This window comes from Platichthys flesus, chromosome 10, assembly GCF_949316205.1.
Source record: "Platichthys flesus chromosome 10, fPlaFle2.1, whole genome shotgun sequence".
Lineage (NCBI taxonomy): Eukaryota > Metazoa > Chordata > Actinopteri > Pleuronectiformes > Pleuronectidae > Platichthys > Platichthys flesus.
Window position 1 is genome coordinate 12,711,984 of NC_084954.1, and position 26,597 is coordinate 12,738,580.

The following is a 26,597-nucleotide window of genomic DNA, read 5'->3' on the forward strand; positions in this document are numbered from 1 at the left end:
TTCAGTCCCTTCTGACTCCTCTCTCTCTCTCACTCTTGAATCGCTCATGCCAACATGTCACAGGACACATCTACAGTATATACTCAGACTGGGTTAGAAGAACATTTGGTTTTCACTATCACAAATGGCGTTCATGACTACTAAGTGTGAGCAGGGCTTCGAAAACACCTCCACCAAACTTACCAAAATAACCTTCTTCCTTTCTCCTCAGATCCAGCAGTGGGAGCAGAATCTCGAGCGGTTTAACATGGATCTCTTCAGGATGCGCTGTTACCTTGCCAGCCTTCAGGGCGGGGAGCTGCCCAACCCAAAGAGCCTGCTAGCCATCGCCAGCCGCCCTACCAAAACCACCCTGGGGCGCCTGGGGGTCTTCTCGGTCTCTTCCTTCCACGCACTGGTGAGGAACTCTTAGACCGGGTCAAGACAAATGATTGAATGCTAAATAAATAATCAGAGAACAAACTGTATTTCCTGTTTGTTTGCTCTGCGTGTTCCCTTTTTGTTTTGCAATACTTCACTTTCAATTCCCTGGATATTTAACAGGAATTCTTGAAATCCCTTTTAATCATTCCAAAACTTGAAAGCATCCCGAAAAACATATCCTTTTTGCATTACTGGAGGAAGATGAACTTAATTATGATGGTCTAATTAGATGACTTTTCTTTTGGCGAGCCCGATGATTAAAGTCCTGTTCTTGTGCAATCTGTTCAGATCTGTTCCCGAGATGAGGCCACTCTGAGGAGGCGCTCGCTGTCCCTGACTTACAGACAACACAAGAGAGGTCTTTTCTCTTCGCTGAAAGGTCTCGACAACCTCACGAAGAGAGGCCGGGACAAGAGGCCCTCCGTATCACAGGTATTACTGCACCCACAGTTACATGCACAGAGATGGGTGCTATAATTATTAAAAAAAATCATTTCAAATGCCACAAAAACTCATAATGCTCATTATCTCTCTCATATGAACAGTTTCGGGGCTGTAGCAAAGTGTCTTGGTTAAAATGTCTAATATCTTAATATTTAATATCTTCAGTGTTCAGAATCGTTTATGCAAATATGTAAAACACTGCTGCAGTAGAAATGCACTGCTGTCGGTGTTTTTCTTTGTAGTCAAACTCAGTACAGCTGTCTTGCCTTAGGATACAATTGTGCACTACATAGCGCTTCATGTAGGTTCAAGATGCTGCCACACTTTGCCGCTATTACGATTACTGTGTTCTATCTCCGTGTCACTTTGTAGAGGTGGAAGATTCTTTGTTTTTTAATATGTGAGTTGCAGCCAACCCATGAGCAATCGCTTCAATCCCAAAAAACAGTGGTGCTAAGATCAAAGATTATGTCACAAACTGCACATGTTTTTCTGACTTCAGCACTAACTAATCTCATCTAAAGAGAAATAAAATGCTTCAGGTGGTCTGGATTAGCGGCGGGAGGCGGCACATACACATGATATGAACATGCAGGGTCGATGCCCGGCTCCTCCGGTCCACATGCTAAACTCACATATTAACCCCAAATTGCCCATGACGCTGACGACAGCAAGTTAATGGTGTGTGATAGAAAAAGTGCAGCATGTACTTAAGGCCACTTTTCAGATCTGGAATTACATTTGCATTCACACAGTGAAAAGAATGTGGCCACCTCCGAGTGAGGTCTGAGTGATCGGATCTCAGGACCCCTTGAGGATGCATTTGGGTTCTTTCAGACTACTGTATTTACAGTATTTTTTCCATTGACCCACTCACACACGCATTCATGCGGTGCTTCTATGAGCAACACTTTTTCTATGAGAACGGCACAGCCAAGGTTCAGTTTCTTGCACAAGGCCACTTGGGCATGTGGAATGGGGAAGACCGGGATCGAACTGCCGACCTTCTGAATAATGGATGACCCACTCAACCCTCCTTAGCCCCCGCTTGTAATTGGATGACCATGTCTGAACAGGGTCATAATTGCGCTCTAAGATCGTGTGTGTGTTTGTGTATGTGTTTGTTTGTGTAAATAGATAAATGCTGCTTTTGCTTTAAACACTTTGAGTGGTAGATAATACTGGAAAATTTGCACCGTATAAGATTCAGCCCATTAACTAATCCTAAAGTTCAAAAGGCTGAGAGAAACTGTCAGATTGTACGTGAACAGGCCTAAAAACATGTCGCCTTATTGCTTACTCACATGTTCAGTGACTGCGCCGACTTGAAAGACCGTTAGAGTCGCGCAGCGTTTTCAGCACATTCCCCCCCAAAGGAGAGTTTATTAATTAGACGCACATAAGCTCATGTCACTCCCCTCCTCCTGCTTCCCGGTAAGTTTGAGTGCAAACCTCCCATCAGCTTGGAGCACAGGGGAGCATTCCATACCCAGATGCAGACGGAGGAGGGGGAGTGGGGGTCTAAAAAGTCCTCTCAGGTTAGTAATTAGACTCATGCAGGCTATTTATTTATTGATACAGAATTCCACCACTCTGTGCCCTAAAGGTACGGCCCTGGAGGACGCGCTACTCTCAGTGGTCTATTTTAGGAACAGCCACAGGAAGCACCCATTTGCGCGAGTCTTTTTTTTTTTTATGGGCCTTTGTTCATTAGCTGCGACTGTAGGACGAGGAGAGGGGCATGGTTTTGATTAACACAGTGAGCGGTGTTGTCGGTACGGGGCCTGAGCTGTTAAGAGCCAGTCATGTTCTTCCGCTGGTGAGTCCTGATCCCTTTGACTGCTCACTAAATGTTCCCTGTCCCGTTTCACTCGCTCTTATCTGGCTTATCCATGCCACCACCTGCTCTGTGATATTTGTGCATTTGTCTGTCAGCTGCTAGGTGCTACCTGTGTGTGTGAGTGTGTCTGTGTGAGTGTGTACTCTTTTACTGGGGAACTCCAGCCGGCCAGCCTTAATGAGGCCCAGTTACATTTCACAGTGCAGAAGGCTGAGGTGGCGCTGCAGCACACACATGAATTATTAAAAGCCATATGTGGTAGATGGCATCCTCCACTCTTCCCTCAGCCCTGCAGTCATTAGCAGATGGTCGGTGTAAAGACGCTAAATATTAAAGAGCTTCCCTTTATTTATTTTTTCCCTCAGGTCTCCAACTTTTCTTTTCTGTCAAGCTCTTTTCGGAGTCTTGCCTTTTGTCTGTTTTCTGTACAGGGAGGCTAATGAGGAACAGTTAATGGCTGTTAGTGATTTTCAGAGCGTTTGGTGAGAGATCACTGTAGTGTTAGTTTCAGTTTTCTATTATTCTTTATGGGTAAATTCAACCAAGGCCATTTTGAATGACATCACCAGCTCCCTAGTTGCCCAAACGAGACATGTGTTTGCTGGCGAAAGGATTTGGACAGCGAGGCCGGTCTCCGTAGCCAAACTCCTCGTCCATGCACTTAATCTGTTTTTACCTTCTCAGGTTCCCAGACTGAGCTTCTCGCCAAGATTTCCAAGATAGATCTTCTTACTTTCCCACCCTTTTCTTCTCCATTTATTTCTCTTCCTACAACGTTTTAGCCTCTTTCTTTTTATCTAATCTCTCCTAAACCTAGAGATTCATCTCATTGTCCCCCTCAGTTTTTCTCACTATATAGGTCTTTTTCATTTTTTTCCTTTCAGCCTTGTCCTCTCTCTCAAACCCCCCTGGTTCTCAAAGCATAAACATCAGAGCATTACCCGGCGGTCTTTCTCCCACAGTTTCCATACTGACTCCTCTGTGTTGACTAAAGCCTAAATCCCATTTACCACTATGACGCTGCGCTTGACAACCTTGCTCCTAAGTCAGGCACCCCCCCCAATCCCCAATCTCCTCCCCCCACCCCCCCTCATATTCTCATCTCTCATCCGCCTTAGCTCTGCTGTGTATACAGTAAGGGGCTGGCCAGCAGGCTGTGGGAAGTAGGCCAGAAAGGTCTGAAGATTTGTGGGAGAGTTTGTGGAGCTTTCTAAAATTAGTCAGTTTACGGTGAAGCAGGGCTGTTTACAGCCACTTTATAATGTGCTCATGTTGAGGGGGGGAGAGTTACTGTAGTCTGCTGATCGGAGGTCAGATGAGGGTTCTTCCATAACAGGAGCTGGAGTTTTTCTGGTTGTAAAGGAGATTTATTTTCTTGGGATTGTTTTTGGAGGAATGGGGATATTCCCTGCAAGGTATTCTCCGTATACCGATTTCTAAGTGTTTTGTGCATATCTTGGAATAAACAGCTCTTTGTGCATCAGCGGTGGTGCAGCTTCCTCTGCAGACACTCTTTACTCTTTACTTAAAAAGCTGCAACAAGCATCACCACAGGCCAAACAAACACCCCAGTCCAAAGAGGCAGGTATAGAATGGACACTGCACTAGCAAAAGGGAAATTAAGCAGGAAACTTGGCTTCATCTAATTTAAATTCACACCAAAAAATATAAGCACTTGTAAGCTTGTCTACGACCCATTTTTAGAACAAAATGCCCTATATCTGTCAGAGGCGATGCCACCCATCATGTCTCCGGCTGCCCGGTGACAAACTATCTCAAAACCTGATAACTGCGGCCGCTTTGAGTGAGGATTGGAGTTCCACCTTCACATAATGGATAGTCCTCTGTCACCGCTGTGTTATAGAGTTGTTCCTCTGAGAACAGAGAGTTACCTCCAACTCAGAGGGCTCAGCCAGACGCAGCGTGCCGTGCAATCACAAGCCGGGAGGAGAAGGCTGGAACGGAATGAGAAGTGAAAGATTTCCCCTCAAACAGTCACTGTCCCACATGCGCGCACACACACACACACTTGCATATTTCCATGACTGCACCTTCAAAGGCCACAGACCCCTTGTGGAATCCGTATCAAAGCGCTGCACTCGCCACGCATACTTTTTAATTAACTACATAATAGCGCCGTATGTGTCGGATATTGTGTTTGCCGGAGTCGCCGGCCACAGAATTGCCTGTGAGTCGATCAGCGTGGTGCCCCGCTGTCTGCAGCTCTGACTGTTTGTTCCTTCATTTCAGATCTTTGAGGGCGACTCTGGAGGTCAAACTTACGCACTGCCTCCCAGGAGCACCGAGGTGAGTCATAGCGTTTGGTAACTCTGTGCGTCCACTATGGTTTTCAGGATCTGTGATATATCCTTTAAACATTCCTCTGCCATCTGTCTCATCCATCCTGTGGTAGCTTTTTACATGCTGAAATATCAGTTTCAGCGTGAAGATGCCCCGGCTGGAATGGGTCAGCTTTTGCCATGACCTCAGCGGTCTCTCCTGGCTTTGATTCTGGGCCGTGTAACGATATTTGTCGAGGATGAAAGATGGGATCCCTTTCATGTCGATCTGCAGGTGTCTCCAAGATAAGCAGACTTTTACTGCAGTGTGACAGTGTTAAACTTCGCGGTGGACACGGCCCCAGATTCACACCATAATTAAGTTAACGGAGGGTGTTGGGTTGAAGTGTTGGCGATTGGATGTGTGAGTGTATGGATGGTAAACCGTGTTGACTGTTGAGGAGTGTGAATTCTGGCCATCTGAGCAGCCGCACATGGAGACATTAAGCTGCAGCGTGTGCAGTTTATCGTGTATTTGCATGCCTGCATCAAGGAAGCGTGAAATATTTCTGTGAGCTTCAACTCCGAGCATAAAGACTGGAATCATGGGAAACACAGTTGGCCTGCCTCTGTCCAAAGGTGACACACTTTGCTTACTGGCACCTCGGACGCCTCATCTCCACACAGCTCTGTGTCTGTACGCGAGTAAACCAACAGTGCATTCCTCTGTGATTCCTCTGTGATAAATAGTTACTCGTTGAGCCTTTGTTGAGTGCTTTAACCGACAATCTTAAAGTGAAACAGTTTTCTGTACGTTCAGTGCTAGGGGGTGGAGTCTGAATAAAGTAAGTGGAAACAAGGTGTCACTTCCATGCATCCTTCATGATGGTACATCTACTAGAGGGCAGCTCAGAGATAATAGATATGTTAGTGTTTCTCTTAAGAAAGGGACATAAGAGGCTGCTGGATGCTGTGCCTGGAACGTCATATGGGTGCCAGTAGTTTACTTACTTACTCGTAAAGTCTCTCCACAAAAAGAGGTTCCTCCATTGTTGAAATGTCTTCCTCGTCTCCTATGGTCGTTTGCTTGAACTACTGGCTATACTGCCTCACTATGATTTACGGTGGTACTGCTCCGTGTCGTCTGTTTTGTCCTTATCCAAAAGCTTTCAGAATACCTGCACAAATATGGACAAAATAAATGCAGAGGTGATGTTAAAATGCTCTTTTGTTTTTTAAGCTTAACAAAACTGAAGTGTGAAGAAAATAATATCTTGGCCCGGCAAAGTGAGGGTAAGGTTCAAGAAAGTCACTGTGGACACAGTCCTATAGCTCAGCACATAGCCATTCCTAAAACAATAGTTTTTTTATGATAAGCTTTTTGTATTAACTCCAGTCGAACCTTTTCCCCATTTCTCTGGTCTTTATGAAGAGATAAGCTATGCTCCTGCTGGATGTAGCTATATATATATATAAATAACTAGCAGATAGATGAATTGTATTAATCTTCTCTTGTAAATCTGGCGTACAGCAGAAAAGACTATCCCTGAAATAGCTAACTTTTCCTTTAATAGAGAATGACTTTGACGTGACTGTCCTCCATGTGAAAAAGAAACTAGAGAATAGTTGTTTGTCCCTCAAAATAAAATCTCATCAAAGCCTCGCCAGAGGAGCAGTGGAAGTCTGGCGCAGACAGATGAGCATAATGGCCACATTTAGACGGAGCAGGACGGGTGTTATGAGGATCAATGTTCCACAGGATGTAGTGATTCATAGTGTAAGGCTGTGGTGAATGTGGCGAGTGTTAAAACTGCTCTCATTAAGGCTTTAGAAAAATGGACTCAGAACAGGAAGTGGTTTGGGAAACAATCATGGCCTTCATTGGGTCAACGCTTAGATTTTGCATCAAATCTAGCGGCTTCCCCTCAGTCAAGTGTTTGGATCCCTCCGAGGTTTTGAATGTGGAAAACAGCTCGTCTCATGGGTCTATTTTGATTAGTGGGGATTAGGATTCTTCTGGTTGGGAAAAGGAGGAGTTCAGCACAGCTCTTTGGATTTGTTGGCCAACACGTACATTTCTTCACGTCTGTCTGGATCTGTCCTGACCTGTTGATGCTGTACTTCCTGGTTCCTCGAATCCTGTGAATCTCTCTAATAAGCAGCCACTTCCCTCCAACCCTTTTGAAGTGAAGGGTTTGTACCCGTGCTTTGTTGTAGTGCACTCTCGTATAGCACTTGACATTGTGTGAGCTATGCGAATTATTAACCATGCAACGATACCAGGAGTCTCAGGAAGTGCCCACACTGTGGCTTTGGGACGTGGCATAACCAGAGAGACATGAACATCTATAAGGGATATGTGACTAGCAGCTGCCTTGGCCACCATGGAGGTTAAAAAATAAAGGTCACGCAGAAGCCCTTGAATTTTAACCATAGATCTGGACGGAGCTTTTTACATTTTTTTACATTTTCACCAATTTCTCATGAATTGATGCATAAATCTGAATCAGGCATTTTAGAGGATTGATATCTATGAGTTTGTGCATTTGGTGCAGCCTGATTGAATTTATGGGGACTGTTGGGCCTTGGTGGATGTACAGGATGTACTGGGCGCCCTTCTAGCTCAATAATGTAATGAACAAATGCCTGCTTCATTGAGTGTATTCCAGAGGAGGGTTGTGGAGATATTAAATGGGCTTTTGATCTCCACCGCGCTGCTCTCGTCGTCCCTGACTCACTGATCCCTCTTTCCGTGTCGCCACACTCCACTCTCCACTAATACTCGTTCCTTTCTGTGACTTTGAGGTCACTGCTGAGGTCCACTATCTAGCCAATCTGGGCAGCAGTTATTGTCACCTTGTGTATGTTATTGTGAAGAAACGGGTGTCATAGCAGAGGAACAAGGAACCTTGGGTGAAAAGTCAAGGAAATGAACAGTAATACTCTTCTTAAGGATGTAAGAGAAGGAAATTGTCTAAAATAGTTGTGCTTGAGTCAGTGCTGTCATATTTTTGTTACTCAGTTGCTAAGTGGAACAGAAAGGCTGGATTTGTGTGGCGGCCACCAAACCGTCCGAGTGTGTTCTATGTTTGGAAGCGGCGGGGTGGAGGTTGGCATGCGCGGAAATAATTTCAACACTCAAAAGGATAAAAAAGGGCTTGAATCATTTGGCCGAATGCAAATGTAAATAGGCCCTGGCCACACAGAGTACTTGTTGAAGACCAGCGCGTGCCTGGTCTGTACTCTTGGCACTGGCTCACGGAACGTTGACCAGGCAACAGCTCCAACCCTCGCTTGACCATGAATGAGTTTACAGTGTTAGTCAGCCGCCAGTCAGGTCAGCACAGACGTCCAAATCTTAGTTTTCCAGCCACCCTATTTAGCTCGGACACAAATGGGCTGGTTTATGCTACCAGTTGCCATGACGCTTTATTTTGTATTTTTTCATCCTCAGTTTGTAAGCATGACCTCACGTCCCTGAAGAGGTGGGCGTTGAAGTGGCACCTTGTTTTCCTCCGTCACCAACAACTGAGGGACACATTTTGGGATAGGAACATCGGCGGCCTGTATTTCCGCGCTGATTCTAGAAGTTAACGTGTCATGGGGACGTTTAGATGGAAAACCAAGTAAATGTTTGCGTGTTTAAAGTGTTTTTTCTGAACCAACACGGCTTCTTGTGTGCACTTTTTCTGTGTGGAGCTTAGTGATGCTGTGAATCAGAGACAACAGCTTGTCTCTTTGGGCTTTTTCGTCAGGTAGGGGGAAAAAGGTTATTCATTAAGAGCAAACATCCAGCTTCAGAAACGGATAGAACAGCCCACACACACACACACACACACACACACACACACACACACACACACACACACACACACTCGCATAAGCACATCAGACACAAGGCCTCACACACCACTCTCCAGTTTTATAATCCCATAATGCTTTGCTATATAACCCAGACCTACTCATTAAGGCAATTATTCCTCTTGGTCCTGTCTCTCAGTTTATAACTTTGTCTTTGTCAGAAGTGATGAATCACTGGTTTTTCTCTACATTTGGTGTGATTGAGCCCATTCCTCCAGATCTGGGGTCTTGATAATTGTGGTTTTCTGCTGCACTGCGGCCTCTCCCGCAGCCCCACAGCCCCACAGCGCAGCAGAGGCCCTTTCCCCCTCCAGAGACACAGAGTCGCAACCAAAACCCACCAAATGGCTGCCTGTGAGGCCGAGCAGCGGGCTTAATACCCGGTTCAGGCCTCGATGTTAATGCCACCAACGAATAGTTCCCTTCTGTCTGACTGACTTTAAATAAAATTGCCCCTACACACGTCGCTGAAGTCAGAACTGGACTTGTGGCTTTCCCAGATGGAAAAGGTCCCGGTGACGTGCACCGATATCATCTGGGTGTCTAGACCGCTGCCAGTCATCTTGTGTACACGGCCATTACAATGATTATAATGTGGAGCAACTGCCGTCTATATTGTCAAATGAATTTCTGAACGGCTAATTGTATGACATCTTTGCATTGCTGCCTGATCCACAGCCAAGCATTTAGACTAATGGAACTCTATTGATTTGTGGGCTGTTACTCAAACTCTCCCTCTCATTCATTCACTCACTCTCTCTGTTTATTTCCTTCTCCGCCTTCTTTTCCCCATTTGGTCTCTCCCTCTATCTATCACTGCTCACCCACTTCCTTGCTTCTTTTTTTTTTAATGATCTCTCTTTACCTTCCCTTCCTTTCCCCCCAATTTCCTCTCCTCCTCCTACAGAGGCTGGACGTGCTGACCAGCATTTACTCCATGTCGCCCCCTGAGGTCGGTGCGTGGGACAGCATCAGCGGCGCCACAGACGAGCTGACTGGCGTGTACATGCCAGACGGCCTGACAGTGCAGGTTCCCGTCAGGAGAGACCAGACGGCCGCCGACCTGCTCTCTGCGGCCTGCAAGGTGGGTTTGGCGGTTGGCTTCAAAGAAATGATTTCATGCGTTCCAGTCAAAAACAAAAACAACGGCAGTTGTGTCATTTAGATTAGGTAGATAATCCTGCCATTCATATATACAATTCTGACATTATGTATTTTGTTATGTTGGGTTTGATCACATGTAAATACGAAAGTTAATGCTCCAGAAATGTTCAGCTACACCAGGTGTGTCTGACTTCACACAGTCGCCGACAAATGACTACTGATGGACACACACACACACACGGCTTTTTTTGTTTACCAGAAATGTCTCATCACATGGTGTGAAGTCGGTGAATAATTCACGCTCTGGCCACACAGCAGCTGTCGGACGAAGCGTCGGTGCATGAAATATGTGCGATGACTGTGTGCGTACAGGCTGCTGAACATTCAGGGACTCTTGTGTAAACAGGTGAAACAGCTGGAGCCGGCTCTGCACTGCCTCCGACTGCACCGGCGAGCGGGGCAGGACGTGGGGGTTCGATGTGTGGCGTCCGGAGAGCTCGTCAGCGACATGGTGAGGAGGGTGTCCACGGTGCACAGTCACACACAGATACAGAGTTCTAAACTTTCCTTTAATGGGTATTGATTTGTTTGCTATCACCCTGTAGGTCAATGATCAGCTGGAGGTTTTCGCAGTTAATGTGTTTACACTGCACATGAGCAGGCCGAGCAGCACCGGAGACTTTGGTGAGTCTCAGTTGTGGATCGATTTTTTTTTTGCGTCTGTAATTTTCTGCACACCTCATGATCCTTTATGTAATCCTTCTCTCAGTTTATCTTTGTTGACTATCTTTCTGCATCTTTGTTTGTCTTCCGACTCGCAGGTTTCGCAGTAACAGGACACATAGACGCCCAAAAGAACAGTCGCATCTTTGTCAGCGAGGTGCTTCCTGATGGACTGGCCTTCAACGAAGGTGCACGCTTACGTAGAAATGAGGAAATTTAACCTGAAATCCCCAGGATCACTATCATGTGCAATCTTCAAATTCTGAAATGTGTGTTTTTGTTGGCAGGTTTGCGTCCAGGCGACGAGATCTTGATGCTGAACCGTCGGTGTGTGTCGGGTCTGGACCTGGCGTTGATCCAGACGCTGTTTGCCGAACAAACTCTGCACCTGAGCCTGAGGCGGAATGGGCCGCTGCCGCCAGCTGTGGCCTGCGCACATTCAGCCCCTCCCACCAACATCGACCAGGAAGCTCGCGGCAAGCACCACCGAGCCAAGTCCTCCTCAGGTGCTTAAATCCAAATGACATAAAAACACACACAAACCACAAACCAGCACCAAAACTGTAGCTCCAGTCATTAGAGGGATTACTGCTGTATCAAGGGGAGACAGAAAATAATGGAGGTTCCTATTTCATGGGAAAACAATAACAATGAAAGTGAAGTTGATATTCAAAGTTGCAGTTCGTTTTTTCTTCCCTTTTGTGGAAGAGAGAGAGAACGGTTATCTACAGCGGCACATTTGGCACACAGACACACACACATCAGGGATAGCAGTCAGTGTGTGCTGTGTTTTATTTGAGTACTTACTCTAGAAAACAATAATTTTCTAAGTATCTTTGTCATTGTGGTAGTTCTTCTAGCAACTCTCAAGGAAGTGTTGTTCGTGTAAAAGATAGAATGTCATCAGTTGCTCACATTAGCCGTTACTGCTGAGAAGTAAGGTCATCTTCTCACATCACACCACAAAAAAACCCCACCATGTCCGGACATTTTACTTCCTCAAACGAGTCAATGTCAAAAGTTAAAGGCAGACGACAAAGAACTGTTCATCCACTAAGAGAGACAGAGAGAGAGAGAAAGAGAGAGAGAGAGAGGGATAAAGAAAGAAAGCAAGCCAGCAAGCCAGACGGGGCTTTCGACAGCAGAGGTCTTGTTATCGCTGTGAATGTACAACGTTCTGTGGGCTTGGATCAGTTTTAATGTGAACAGCGAGGTGTCAGAACTGAAACTACACTACACGGGCACGGCTGATACCCAGCTGGTGGACAGGCATTTGTTTTTGTTTGAGACTCGCTCTAAAGGTAAGGGAAGTTCCAAGAAGTACATTCACAGATTGAGGTGGTCAGTAAATTGTATTAGTAATCATTTTAATTACAACTCAGTTTATGAGGAACTCACAGTAAGCATGGTTAACTGAGTAGAAATTAAGATTGTGACATATATATATATATATATATATTTATATACACACGATATTTATATGATATATGAACACAGGTTATTATGGATTCCTGAAATGCACTTAACCAAGCGTGAAAACCTCTTAATAATCTCTGCAGCTGACAAACACATGCTGCCTTTTTATTGTTTATTCCATTGTTTTGCATCAAAAAACATTCAAAAAGAGAGTTACTCTCAGAGAGAGTGTCATATTAATGACATTATTGTTTTCTCCCACTGCCATCATAATTGAACGGGGGGCTTAATGACTTAAAGGCTTCATTATAAGAAGTAGTGTAATCAAAGTTCCTGCAGTTTTCTTGTATGTCTCTAGAGGGCGTATTATCTGCAGGCTGAACAAGAGGATGAGAGACAAATGGCGACAGTGGGGGAATTAACGCATGTCTGACACAAAGGACAATAACAGAGTCATTTCATGGTGGTAGTCCTAGAAAGAGGCCGTCTGTCATCTGTCTTCATGCAGCCTGATGCAAACGTCTAAGACAAGGGAAGCAAATACAGATTACTAGATATTTATAGTAGCTTCACATTTTGTTGACTTTATGATTGCCAGTTTCAGTAAGTGAAACTCGGCTCCACGGGAGGTCCAGAAGATTTCTTTTGTTTCCCTGCTGTCACGTTGGCCTGCCTCCCAGGCTACATCCGGAGAAAAGTATTTTCGTGTGCCAATTGCTGGAGAGTTTGTCCTCGGGTCCTTGGATTTAATGAGGCCGAAAAATCTGGAAAATGTTTTAATAACAATCGGTTAATGAGACATCATCATTATCAGGATGTCAAAATACAGAGGGATATTCAGGAACTTTTTATTCTATTTTTATAAATATTTTTCTTTCTAAATTAGTTTTATCTAAATCAGGGTTGGTTTCTTGAAACGACCAAATGCCTTGTGGCATTTTTTGTGTGGAGACATTTCATTTCTGTGCAACAATTAGCCTGCATTGTGTGTGTTTGTGGTAAGGTTGTGCTTAAGCAATAAACACTATAGCACAGATCTAATGATGAGTGATGAAAACATCTGTCACACACACACACCTCCTAATTCTGACTGTTGCCTCTGTTTCTCCTTCCAGATGTGTGCAGTGCAGCTGACGGTGTTGCATCCCTGTGCGTAGGACTCGAGAATGGTCACTCCCACTGCGCACACAGGCCTGTTCAGCACAGCAAGGTGGGAGGGGTGAGAGAAAGTGTGTGTGTGTTTGTTAGAAAGTATTCTATTCATGTTGTGTTCTTTACGTGTAGACGTACACGTAAAGAACACCTCTGTCCTTTCAGGTTTGTTTGCGTGAATAAAAGTGTGCGAGTCGCAGAGTGCGTGTGTGTCTGTGCCCACTCACAGTGGCAGCTGTGGGGCTGTCAGAAACCAGACTGGCTCCAATCCTCAGCATTACCATAATTAGGATATTTCATCATAGCCACCGGTACAAACACAGCTTATTACTGTCATGCAGACGGGATCCAGATCGCGAAAAGACGATGTGTAACCTTCCCACCGCCTCTAGCGTACACACACACACACACACACACACACACACACACACACACACACACACACACACACACACACACACACACACATACACACACACACAAGCGGGAAAACCCACACATGTGTGGATATATGCACATTAATACATGCATCCCCCACAGGCGAAGCAGAATCTCTCATAGGACAAGCTGTCGAATGTGTTTCAGTCATCCTCACCTTAACTCAAACACGTATACTTATTAATCATTGTATTGTAGACATGCAGACAGATTTCTGTGACACGTCTTTGTTTGTTTTTGCTTTAAGACTCTTGCAATTAACTCGACCCCTCCGTTTCAAACCAGTTTTATAGGAATATCGCCTCTATAAATAGGCCGTTGTTTGTCTTCAATGATTTATGGCATATTGCACACATATTTCTGTGCTGCCGGTCATTGAATACCCGCTCAGGTTTTTGATATGTAAACCAACTTTATTGAAGTCATAAAACTGAGTGGGAACTGGCCCCTTTGGGAATTAACGCCTCAGAGCGGCCTTGAAACGGGTTGATCTGCATGCCGGTGTTTATTGAGAGCAATAGTGAATGTGAGCGGTCAAAGTGTGTTTATGGATGGAAGCCTCTGAGCGCATGTGCACGCATTTGTGCATATTCACCCCCTTTTGCATTGTTCGGCTGATATCTCCTTTTAAAGCCGCGTGGTTGTTATCTGGGGCGTGAGTGCTTGTTTGGCATCCTTTTAGCGAGCTGCTCGTTATGTAATATGAGCTCAAATGAAAAACGGGAATAGGCAGTGGTGTTGTGTGTCCGTTCAGCTATGATTCATTGATTGTAAATCCAGGCCAAAGAACCAGAAAACGTTTTTAAATGCCGCGGCTTTATTCTAATTGCTTGAGTCAGAAAATGCCATGCAGTGTTTGACCCGAGGTCAATCCAGGAGGTGGATTAGTGAGGACAACTTGCCCTTTTCTCTGCTCTCTCTCTCTATCTGGCTCTATTTGTCTTCCCTTTTTGTTTGCCCGGCGACATGAGTCAGTCCCACTGCGCTGAGATCTGCACTGCACCACTGCTGCTGCTGCTGCTCAGCTCCCCGCCGTTTGTATTTTACTGAGTGAATGAATGGAAGATAGGTGTGTGTGTGTATGTGTGTGAGAGAGTGAAGGAGGGAGGGAGGGAGGGAGGGAGGAAGGTAGGGGGGGGGGATGTTATTGAATGTCTGTGCTCATACGTGCACATTTGATGCAGGGAAGGAGACAAAGCCCCTCTCCTTCCATCAGGGAAACTCAGCCACTGTGAAGGCGGGTTTAAAAAAAAAATGGTGCTTGTAAATCAGATTTTTTTTTTTTGACACCATGGAAATGAACGGAATTTAATCACCGCACGGCCATCAATTTGTTCTCTGGGGCGGGGAGAAGGGGAATCGAGTCACCAAGTAGAAAATCAGCCATGTATCAGCATATAGGGGCACAACTGTGTGCACGTGGGGTTGTGGAAGTCAATAGAGATGGATGGAGGGGAAGGAGTAATTTCAAGCCTGTTGTCACGCGTTGTAATCGGCCGCCTCCCCAGACCGACTACCTTTTGATTAATTGGTCCATTGCATTCCAATTTGTGCTTATTACACAAGAGAGATTTGCGTGTGTGTGTTTGAGGTGAAATGCTGACTAGGCACAGTTGACAGTGTTGTTTACCATCAGGCTTGTGCTGCCTATGTGTACGAGTTACTTAACGATACATTTGGCTGTAGAGCACCATGGCAATTGGTTTGACACAATGTTGTGGTTCCATCAGGAGCTTAGCCAATCGATTGCTGAACTCAACTGAATTGGTCCCGGATAACTCCCATGAGGCACCTGAAATTGAATTGATTTCACATGCATGCATTTGTTTTAGTGAGGCGAATGTGTGTCTTCAAATTCAAAAGCTTCAGCTTCCATTTTGTTCAAGCCACACCTCATCTCTGCCTGTTTACTGAAACTGAGAGGCTTGGGGGGATTTTGTGTATTTGACTGGCAGGTGATCCACACTTTCTCACGCACACACTTGAACATGCACACACATCTAAAGTGTAACAGGCGATCGGAGTAGACAGATGGAAGGACAGGGGAAGTAATCTGGCATCGTGTGGTGTCACCACATGGCACCAGTCCACTGTAGTGAAGTCACACTTGTGTATCACTGCACACACAGATGAACATACCAGGATGTGCAGAGAATTACCCCCACAGCCCTGCTTCGGTGAACATTTGCTGTGTTTCTTAATCTTCCATGAAAGTAAACTCAATGCCTTTTGGTTTTTGAAAATGTTTCACTTCAATCATTCAATTATATAAACCCAAGACCTTCCTGCATAGCAGTTGAATGTAGTATGAATCATTTTTAAAGCAAACCTTTCACAATCACCCATAGACTGTAAAGATATTGTGCCAAAAAGTGAAGCCAAAGTGTCTTGGTTGCCCCCCAGTGACAGGCAGCAGTATAGGTCTTAAACTCCACCTTCTCAGTAGATAAGGGTTGAGACAGCATGATTGACAGCTGAGAAGGACTCGTGATAGGTCAAGTGCATGTATCAGCGAGACATCTGTACCATGGCTCCATCCCTGATTTGCTAATGGCTACAAATGAGCCAAGATGGTGGCATTCGTATTGCATGATAGTGTAGCTTCATCGTGGAAGGTAGTAGAGATGCGTCACTCATCTTTATATACAGTCTATAGTTCTTCTCACTTCTCAGATACAAATATCTGAAGATTTTAAGGTTTTATCTTTCAGTAAACATAATAACTTTTGGATTGAGACATTTGAAGATACAATTCTTTAATAAATGATTGTATTGATACTGATTTATAATATAAATAGTTCAGCCTTAGTTTCCTTTGTTTGTCATATGTTGTGAAAGCCAATAAAGTATCATCTTATTTATTGTGCAGACTCGTATCTTGACCTTGCTTGTAGATTACAGCCATGTCACTTTAATGCCAAATTCCATTACGTAATGCAAACTGTGACTTTGGTTTTTGCCCATAAAGAGAAGTTGTATGTTTGGTCGGTCATGTCTTGTAATAAACCAAAGGTTAAACAGTGGGCAGACATTTTAAGCCTCTTTGCTTTGATCCAGACATTTGAGTAAGAGCATTTAAATGGTCTAGTGAAAAAAGACTGGGGCCAAACTTCTCTCTGCTGCTCAGTTTGATTCACTCAAGTGAAACAGTGATGTTATTAGTTCTCTCTGGATGAAAAGAAGGTATATATCTAAGTAGACTGCAACATTTGCGCCTGCTTCCTTACTTCTTCCTCTTTTTTTTGGTCTCGGCTTTCCTACATGTCTCAGTAGACAAGAGGAATTAAAAACGTGTGTTTAGACTTTATATAAAAAAATGTGTGACTAAGAGAGAAGTTGAATTATTCAGTTTTGATTTTCATCTCTTATTTTGGTGCTGGACTTCAAAAAGATTTGGTGATGCCTACGGAAATTCAACTGCATCATCTTCTTCAAACAAGATCCCTTCTTCCTTGCAGCTACAGTCATCCCCTCCTTTACCCGACTGGAGTGTGCGTCTGTCTGCGGGATACGAGTTTGGGGGGGGGGGGGGGGGGTAATTTGGAGTGTGTGTGTGTGTGTTATGACTAAGCCCATCAGCCGCCATCTGGCCGTGAGCAAGCTAATAATCTGAGCTTACTGTCGTCAGTGCAGTTAATGCTGGCCTGCTGCAGTCAGTCCACTCCACTGTAAACAAGTTGGAAAGGCAAATACAAACTGAAAAGGAAGGAGCCCAGGAGCGACCAAGAGCATCCAACATGACGCAGGTCTGGCTAGAATGACCACAAAGTGGCTGCCTTTAGCTTCCATGGCAGTGGCCATACCTATTGTTGTCCCAACGGTGAACGATGAAGCTCCTCGGTCGTGTCTCTACCTCACCACCTTCATCGAGCTCTTCATGAGGGACCAGTCGCTCGCTCAGGCCCTGTGCTCGCTCCTGTCCATGTGCTGGTTCTGGCCGTCTGGCTGCGAGGCCGAGGAGAAGGACTTGTTGCTGGGCTCTGCGCTGCTCAGTTTAGGACGGCTCCTCAGGGACAAGCTGTCCTGCCTGGCACAGGACATGGCCGCCTGCTTGTCCTGCCACCGAGAGGCCAAAGGGGACAAACAACCGGTAATTATTATGGGCTGTGGGGAGGTTTTAGCTGAAGAAGCTGAGACTATTAACACTTGAGCTGCAAAGTTTCACACAACTCCCAAAACCTTCTGTGAGCATATTTTTTTTAAATATCTCCATTAATGCGAGTCTGGCCTAGTTTAACAGTCGGAGAATTCATTTGCTTTTTCTTTTGCATTTATTTAGCAATGTATTATAAATTATACAGGACAAAATAATTGTAGTATGCTATGAATGCACAATATATATAAATGAATACCTCACCAAGCAGGGTATGTTGTCCCTGTCTGCTGGTGGGTTGGTTGGTTTGTTTGTGTGTAAGATTGCAAACGACTGAATGGATTTCCATGATAATTTGTGAAAAGACGCAGTATTGGTAAGGAAGTAAACTTTTGAGTTTTTGTACGGATTTCGTTGGATGTTTTACAACATTTCTGATGGAATAATTCATGGTTCTAGATGGGAAAAAAATCTGGCACATTTAGGAAACTGATATTTATGAGTTTTTCAAATTTGGTGCAACTTGATAAAACTAGAGTGGGTTGTTAGGCCTTGGCTGGGGTGTGTGCTCGACTCAGTGCCATTCTAGTTTGTAGCCATGCTAGTAATGATGGGTGGGCGGTGTTGGTCAGATGGTATTGGTCGACCACTTTGGTCCAGATCACGGGATGGATTGAAATTCAATATGGTACAGATGGCACCTAGAGGATGAAGTCTGACCATTTTCATCTGACACAGTTTTACTAGAAAACTGCGCCAGTTTTAGTTTTCCAGGACAAGTTTCTATCCAAATACTTGCAGATGACATTCCCATCAGCCCCGTGGGACATTGTTTTTCGTGCTAATTAGCAAATGTTCATAGGCTAACACCAAGACTGTAAGAAATGTAAACATCACTTCCTAAACATTAGCAGGTAAGCCCGTTGTTTGTCCCAGCGAACCCTCTCCACACAGCCCTGTCCTGGTGATCTTTAATGTTAAGCGTCCTCTGGCAAGGTTTATGGTGTGGCCAGATGGGAGCAGGTCAAACGGTCACAGTGTTGCAGCATCTCTTTACTGTCATGATGTTATCTCCGCAGAATGGGGTCTACTAGGATGAATTGCATCGGTTTGACTAGCAGTTATGGTCTTTATGGGTCTATATAGCTATCAATAGTCTCCTTGTGCGCTCAGCAGCTGTGTTATTGTTTGTGTCCTGTCCCCTTGGCAGTCGTGTGGTGCGGCCCCTCTGAACCAGCCAGATCAAGTGTTTTGGGGGGCAGCACAGGGATTTCTATTAGTTATTCCAGACTAACTTGTCTTGTCATCGGGGAATGTTCAATATTGGAAACAAAAATGTTCAATTGACCTTTCATTTACTTTTAGGCATATGCTATTTCAGAATACTGTACAGTTGCTTTCAGTCCTTTGCCTTTGCAGTGGCAGTCGTGCGGGAGTGGGTCTGAACAGCTGAGGGGACGTGGTAGAATGGGTGCTGTTGTCTGAAGCTGGTTTCATTATTAAAACACACTGCCCTCCCAAAGCTCTCTGAGACTTTGTGGAATAATACTTGTTTAGGATGAATAATAAAAGTCCTAAATGGGCTTGAGTGGAGCAAAACGAGATCAGCCATCCCTCTCGTCTTTCTCTCTCCTCCCATCCACTCTGTTTGATTTATGTGCACATGTCTATTTTTATTGGGCTCTCCAAAGAAGATGGCATCGTGGCACGATGGCCCACTAACATGGCAATTTAATCACCAGTCTGCCTATTCCTCTTCATCTTCTCCCTCGTCATGTATATTTGCTTATTACTGCTACGATGTGGCCTCTCTGCTTGTAAAGTGCACAGCTTCTCCTTTGATTTGAGCAACATTTCATCGGTAGAGAAAATAATGTAACATCAAATGGAGATGGAGACTGTCACCGGTGGCTGACAGTCATCACAGTGTTTCCAGCCCAGCAGCCTGAGTGCACAGCTTGTTGTTTTTTTTTCAGGGCTTTTGAAAATAATGTTTCGAAGGCGGGAGCTCTGCTTCCTTGGGAATTCATCGCCTACACTGATATAGGAGCTGCTGTTTGGAGTTGGGCCATATTACAACGGTTCTTGTTGCCCTGATTTCCATCTTTCAGTGACTAAATGATAATCAAGCTCTCGAACGTTATCCAATCAGTAGGTACAGAAATTGTTTTCAAATCTGGTTTAATAACCAATATAATACCAAATAGGGGATTCTCTTTTTGTTTCGCAACAAGCTTAAGTCCAATAACTTATTTCTTTAAAATGGTATAGGGATTAGGTTAGTACCTAGAGACAGTTGGAAGATTTTAACATATCACCCAACCCTTGCATACGAATTGACACTGAACCCTGTCTTAATACAGGAAACCAGATGATACTGTACCTGAGACCAAGTCTTCCCATTCAAATCATTACACTTTTGCATGGGAGTTCTTTTCGTGTCCAGTGCACCCTTCTGTTTATTTACGCCATGTGTAAGCACTGGGTAATACATGTCACGTTTTGTTCTTGTGCGAGGCCATAGTTAACATTCCTGCCCCGTTAGCCCCACCGGCTCATAGCCTCCCATTTTTGAGTCAGCCATTCCTCTGTGTGTTGAGGTAACAAGCCAGAACAGTCTACATTGTACTGCCGCTATTGAGAGACTGGACACTGATACAGTCCCCGGCCTCTCCATTCAGCTCTCTGGAAACCACACCAGAGGGGTCACACAGAGCTGACAAGGAGAGGAAGAACCAGCAGAAGAGGAGGTAGGAGTGGAGATATCTGGTGGCAAATCTGATGGCTGGCAGGATGTGGAGGTAGAGACATGGGCCGACCAGGACTGATGCAAAGAGACAGATCCAAGGGGAAATTTCCCCCCTGTAATTGCACAAACCAATTGGCCAGACCGTCCACGACTGGTTGATATGCAAAACAAGCCGGCAGCAAGCACTTTTTCTCTGCCTACGCTCACAGAACGGCAGGACGGAGGATCAATGGCTCAATCCCCATCAAAGTCCACTTTTCCCCAGAGGCAGAGGTGTACTCCAGACTAGGGCTTCTGACCCCAGGCCTATGAGAGAGAGCGGGGCAGCTGCGAATTAGAAAGAGAGCGCAGGGAAGGAGGAGGGTGAGGAAAGTTGAAGGAGAGGTGTACTGACCATCAGATGAATAATAGTTGTGGACGGAGCAAGATCTCAAACAGAGTCGAGCCAACCCCTCTTCGTATATCTCCGTCTCAGTGTGTGGAAACGAAAAGCGCCGTCTCTGAAGCCACGATGCCGGCGTCCAGGGGGGGCAGGCTGCATAGGAAGGGCTGCTCGCTGGCCCGGAGGACCAAGCGTCAGGCCACAGCAGCGTGGAGGCTGCTCTACAGGATGCTCTTCATGGTGAGCAGAGGACCAAGAAAGCAAGTAAATATTTAGGAAGATTGACGCTGTGAAATTTGATTCAGTTTTTGGAAAGCGCCTCATCAAGAGGGACGGCAGGAAGGCATCTTTTTACCAAACCAGGTTAAAGTGTCAATGTGTTTATCTCAGAGGGATGAGAGGCAGGTTTACCTCGGTTTATGTCATTGGAATTACTTTGGTCAGATTGAAATGAAATCGTAAAAACGATTTCAGAATTAGGATTTTCAGAGACAAATTTACTCAACAGACTCTCAGATCTCTCTTTTTTTTACCGTGCAAGGATTGACAAATAATTATTTTCTGAATCGACTAAAGGCCACGAGCAGAGAGAGGAGCTAGAAGTGTGTACCGGAGCTGACAGCTGTCAGGGAGAAAACCTGAATATGAACCCGCAGCAGCACCGTCAAATCCACTCGTCTTTCCGACGCTCGCAGGCTTTTCTTCAACCTCTGCTGACTCCTGTCCTCGACTCTTAATTGCTTATTTGGGCTAGCTGCTGGGCTGTGTTGGTAGGATTGTTTGCAATTCCTGAGTCATGACAGTTTGTAGTCGTCCCCTGGCCTCCCCCTCCTCTTTGGTTCTGCCTCCTCTCATCGTGCTCCGATGCAGGTTTGTCTTTGACGAAAATCGTATTTACTCGCAACCATATCTGTTCAGTTCCCCTCCTCAACTCTGTGACTCCTCCATCATCTTGTTTGTATATGTTCGATGTGAGCCTGAGGCCAAATACTTCCAGTGTTTGAGTGTGGATGAGAATTAACTCAATCAGTGGTGTGTGTCTGTGTTTGTGTGTGTGTGTGTGTGTAGATGTAGGTGTGTGTGTGGGTGGTACCCTGGCCAGGCCTCCTCTTTCTTGGGGCGCCTATAGCTAAATTTGACAGCAGATATGACATCTATTTCCACTGGTCTGCTCTCTTCTGTCTGGAGCTGCCACTGGCCAATTTGATAAATATGTCTCTATGACATCCCTCAACCTCTGTGTTTCCTGCAGGCAGCCCCCTCATCTGCCTGTCTGCCTGCCTGTCTGCCTGCCTGTCTGCCTGTCTTGTCTGTCTGTCTTGTCTTGTCTGTCTGTCTGTCTGTCTAGCTGTCTGCCTGCCTGTCTGTCTGTCTAGCTGTCTGTCTGCCTGTCTGCCTGTCTAGCTGTCTGTCTGCCTGTCTGCCTGTCTTGTCTGCCTGTCTTGTCTGCCTGTCTGCCTGTCTGCCTGTCTGCCTGTCTGCCTGTCTGTCTGTCTGTCTGTCTGTCTGTCTGTCTTGTCTGCCTGTCTGTCTGTCTGCCTGTCTGCCTGCCTGTCTGTCTGCCTGTCTGCCTGTCTGCCTGTCTTGTCTGCCTGTCTGTCTGTCTGCCTGTCTGCCTGTCTGCCTGTCTGCCTGTCTGTCTGCCTGTCTGCCTGTCAGCCTGTCTTGTCTGTTTGTCTGTTTGTCTGTCTAGCTGCCTGTCTGCCTGTCTTGTCTGTCTGCCTGCCTGTCTGTCTGTCTTGTCTGTCTTGTCTGTCTGTCTGCCTGTCTTGTCTGTCTGTCTGTCTGTCTGTCTGTCGCCTGCCTGTCTGTCTGGTGTAATATGGAGTTTTCCCAGAGCATGTATCAGTAAATGAAGGCTGAATGTCATTGTGTCTGCAATCATCATCAGTGTGTGAAGCAGATATTTACTGGGATAGTGAAAGTTAGTCACTATAAATAAAAAGCATTTATAGAATTCGATTTAAAATAACAAGCCAGCACTAGGACCTTTTTCAGCCCTAAGTTGCTAAGGTTAACATGCAAGCCCACACACAAATATTGAACATTATGAACATGCCTGCTTATCATCCTCATCTTATAATATTGTCAGTGTTAACAATGATAGCTGATTTATTTAGCATTTAGCATAAATAACCGCAGCTTCAGTGAGCTGCTGGCATGTTGACTCTTAATCTCGTTTAGACCCATAGCCTGTTTATTAAGATGGACGACGCATCTCCATTCCCTCCCTCTTTCCCGAAATGAAGCTAAAATATGCTGGATACATCTTGTACATTTGGTTCCATTACCTGCAAAGTTACGATCTGGGGATGGAGCCGTGATACGGAGGTAATGAGCCAGACTCAGGGTCAATCTCAACATTTTCAAATAATTAATAAAAACCCAAATTACCGCTAACTTACTACTTGAACATACATCAGCTTGATTAGGACCATTTCCCATCAAGTAATATGGAGGAGACAGAGTTTATTAGTATATACTGCAGCCAGCCACCAGGTGGCGATTGAGGCGCTTTGGCTCCACTTTTGGGAGCAGTCATGTTTAAACACAGTCACTGTTTTGATGATGAATGGAACATCATGTTTTTTGTGATGGCAGCCTGTGAGTGGTCTTGCTCTGCATTCTGAATGTTGGTCCCCTCCACCAGTGCAAATTAAGACATTTGTCCCCCCCTCTTAATCACCGAGATCCCGACAGGAGTGCTGCTGTGGGTGGTGGATAACTTGAAAAAGGCTTAGGCCTGACTTGCACAGAAGACACAGGAGATGCCCCCCCCCCCCCCCCCCCCCCCTTCTCTGTCTGTTCCTTTATTTTCTGTCTTTCAGTCCGTCACTCTCTCACACACTCTACTGTTGCAATGCGGCCCGGTCTCTGGAGTGGCCGTGCTATAATGAGCTAGCTGATGAGTCGCAGGCTTATTAATGGAAGCCCAGATTGTCTGTGGGCTCTCTGGGAGTGGATCGGATGGGAGAGGTTGTGGGTGGGTGGTATAGCTCACACCAGTATTGGAGCTGAGTGACTCAGACAAGCTTTGGAACACATCTCAGCAAGTGTGTGTGTGTGCGTGTGTGTGTTTGTGTGTGTGCGCATTGACGCCTGCAGTGTGAGAATGAAGGGTTTATCGATCCATGTTTGTAACTGTGCAGTTTTTCAGTCGTGCTTCCTCATGCAGTATTATCAGTAGCAGAATGCCCCCCCACACACAACATACACACACGTACATTCTTGTATTTCTATCGAGTGAGGACACTCATTGGAATAATGCATTCCCTCCACCCTTATCCTAACCATAACCAGCCGTTAGCATAACTCTAACCCTAAACTAAACCTAACCCTAAAACAACCACATGCCTTCTCTTTTCCAAAATGGGCTCCCTCCACTTGGTTTCGGCTCAAAATGGTACATTAACACACTTTCATTCTTGTATTTCTATCTTAGTGAGGACTCTGCCCTGAACTCCTTACTCTTAACTAATCCATTACAACTACATGCCTAACCCAAACCTAAACCTCATTCTAACCCTAACCCTACAAGCAAGACTTAACTCTCACTAACACCCCTTTTGAAAAAGCGAGAAAGGGTCTACGCTCAAAATGGTCCTCACAAAGATACACAAAGTTAACATGCACACACAAACTCTCACACACACACACACACACACACACACACACACATAGAACTATGGAGAGTGCTGAGCAGCTGTTTTGCCTCCTGGTGCATATTGGCTGTCCCACTGCTCTGTGTTGCTGTGCAGCGGATTTAAAACTGCGATTACTGGCACCCATCAGCCTCTGCTGATTGTAAAGACCGGCTGCATATTATAGCACTACATCATGCTATTTACTTGATTCAAGCAGGAACGGCCATTATGAGGCTTTTTTTTGTTTGTTCCCTATAGTTAAGCAAGGCTTGGGGCAGTTGATGAAGTGATGTGCTTGAGTGTTGTGTCAATTAAAGAAATGGGGTTGATAAAGTGTACATATACAGCATACGTATATCCCAGAAAGTAGAACAGAGAGGCTGATCGTGGTTAATTTTCTGCCACAGTTGCTCACACTACAGTTTCCTCCCCGCCACAGGCAGCATCTCTCAGTACGGTGCCCATAGCTGATAGTTATTTCTGTACCCCAGGCGATTCAGCCCAATATAAAATAATGCATCATCTATCTCCAATGAACACCTCTGTAAATGGTGTGACACTGGGTTTCATGGTGGGGTTCCACCTTTCAAAGGAGAACAAAGCAGGGCTGGAGGAAGTTTTCCTTTTTCTGAACGAGCAGCTAAATTTAGAAAGTGAGATGCTCTATACCCCCCCTCACTTCCTGGAAATGCACACTATTCCTAACATGACCACCTGGGACCTCTCGGCATGTCACATTTTCTGGAACCGATGTGACACAAAGCCGCATAACTGTCCATTATGAATTTAGAGGAAGAATGTGAGTTGCTATAATACTATCTGCTGGGATATCCACTTAGTCTTTCAGATGCACTTTAAAGTCTTTGATGAAAATCAAATTAGCTTGGAGTGCACAACCAAATCTCCATATTGTCATTAGCATGCCAGGAGAGGGGCTGGCCCTGTACAGTGTAGGAAAGCATAGGTCATTATTTCTTACAACTGTGGAGCCGGAATAATTAGTGGTGAATGGTTAAAAGAGGAAAATGAATTTATCTTGGAGAATATGTTTATAGGCACATGCATGCAAGTTCTTAGAACAAGCATGATCCTCATTTTATCCATCTGGCAATTATAATCCCTGAGTTTCCTAACCTAAATACACCTTCCCTCTCTCTCTGTCGCCCCCTACAGAGCGTGGACACTGTGTGCACTCTCTACCAGTCTTTTCAGGAAGGCTCAGGTGCCGGAGGACTGATGGAGGCCGCCAAGGAGCCTCGGGTTAGGCAGGGAGGCGAGCCGGGGTCGGGTCCCGTGGGGGAGGCCACTCTGCTCAGACCTTGCCACAAGCACATGAGCGCCACTGAGAGGTTACGAAAGGTCATCCAGGAGCTGGTGGACACAGAGAAGTCCTACGTAAAGGTGAGACCACACATCTCTGACTGCTGTCTTCTTAGAATAAATGTTCCAATTATTTGTAACGACACACATGGAAATAAAGGTAAAACATCTGCCTACTAGCAACTCAATAACAAAAATGTTACAGCTCTTTTGCTTTTAATCGGATCAAAAACTTAAGTGTTAGAACAACAACTTTAAGAGGTTTAATGATGTGCCTGACTATTTCTTGGCTGAGAGCAATTGAGACCAGAATAGCACTCAGTAGAGCACATACCTCCGCCAAGGCCCAACAGTCCCCTTAAGTTAAAACATAACCGAGGCGACATCACATTTCTCTGCTACACATTAGGGGCAGTTACAGGTTTACTGTCCTATTTTTTACTATACAGCTGCTGGAGAAGCCTACACCCTCGAGCATTTAAATCTGCTAGGCCCAGACTATTATCTGGGTCTGAACAATGTCGGGTCTGCCCCCTGCTCTGGATCGCCACCAAAATGTATTGGGTTCTCCCCTGACCCATACCTTCATAGATGAAGACATAGTATTCTTGTTGGAGGAAACATTTTTTATATTATTGCTCCCGGCACATAACATAGACATAGTCTGGCATATAACCCCCCATAAAACTGCCAATTTAAATTTGTATTCTTCCTTGCTCTAAATTAATC

At 45.2% G+C, this 26,597-nt stretch overlaps 1 protein-coding gene and 1 long non-coding RNA gene across 4 annotated transcripts in view; one reads left to right on the forward strand and one right to left on the reverse strand.

Moving 5' to 3' along the window:
* tiam2a (TIAM Rac1 associated GEF 2a) overlaps positions 1 to 26,597 on the forward strand; it is a 74,892-nt gene that overhangs the window by 36,590 nt on the left and 11,705 nt on the right. For 2 of the 3 annotated variants that reach the window (XM_062397555.1, XM_062397556.1), the window contains exons 7-16: positions 212 to 397; positions 712 to 855; positions 4,958 to 5,014; positions 9,755 to 9,931; positions 10,358 to 10,462; positions 10,557 to 10,635; positions 10,773 to 10,862; positions 10,962 to 11,180; positions 13,206 to 13,309; positions 25,722 to 25,949. In XM_062397555.1, coding sequence (XP_062253539.1) covers positions 212 to 397; positions 712 to 855; positions 4,958 to 5,014; positions 9,755 to 9,931; positions 10,358 to 10,462; positions 10,557 to 10,635; positions 10,773 to 10,862; positions 10,962 to 11,180; positions 13,206 to 13,309; positions 25,722 to 25,949 — 1,389 coding nt within the window. The remainder of the gene's footprint in view (positions 1 to 211; positions 398 to 711; positions 856 to 4,957; positions 5,015 to 9,754; positions 9,932 to 10,357; positions 10,463 to 10,556; positions 10,636 to 10,772; positions 10,863 to 10,961; positions 11,181 to 13,205; positions 13,310 to 25,721; positions 25,950 to 26,597) is intronic. The other variant, XM_062397557.1, reaches the window with a different exon arrangement.
* LOC133962108 (uncharacterized) lies at positions 12,335 to 17,615 on the reverse strand. Its single transcript, XR_009922081.1, has 3 exons — positions 17,484 to 17,615; positions 13,168 to 13,283; positions 12,335 to 12,854 (listed from the first exon to the last, which is right to left on the reverse strand). It is a non-coding gene; the product is annotated as an uncharacterized LOC133962108 (long non-coding RNA).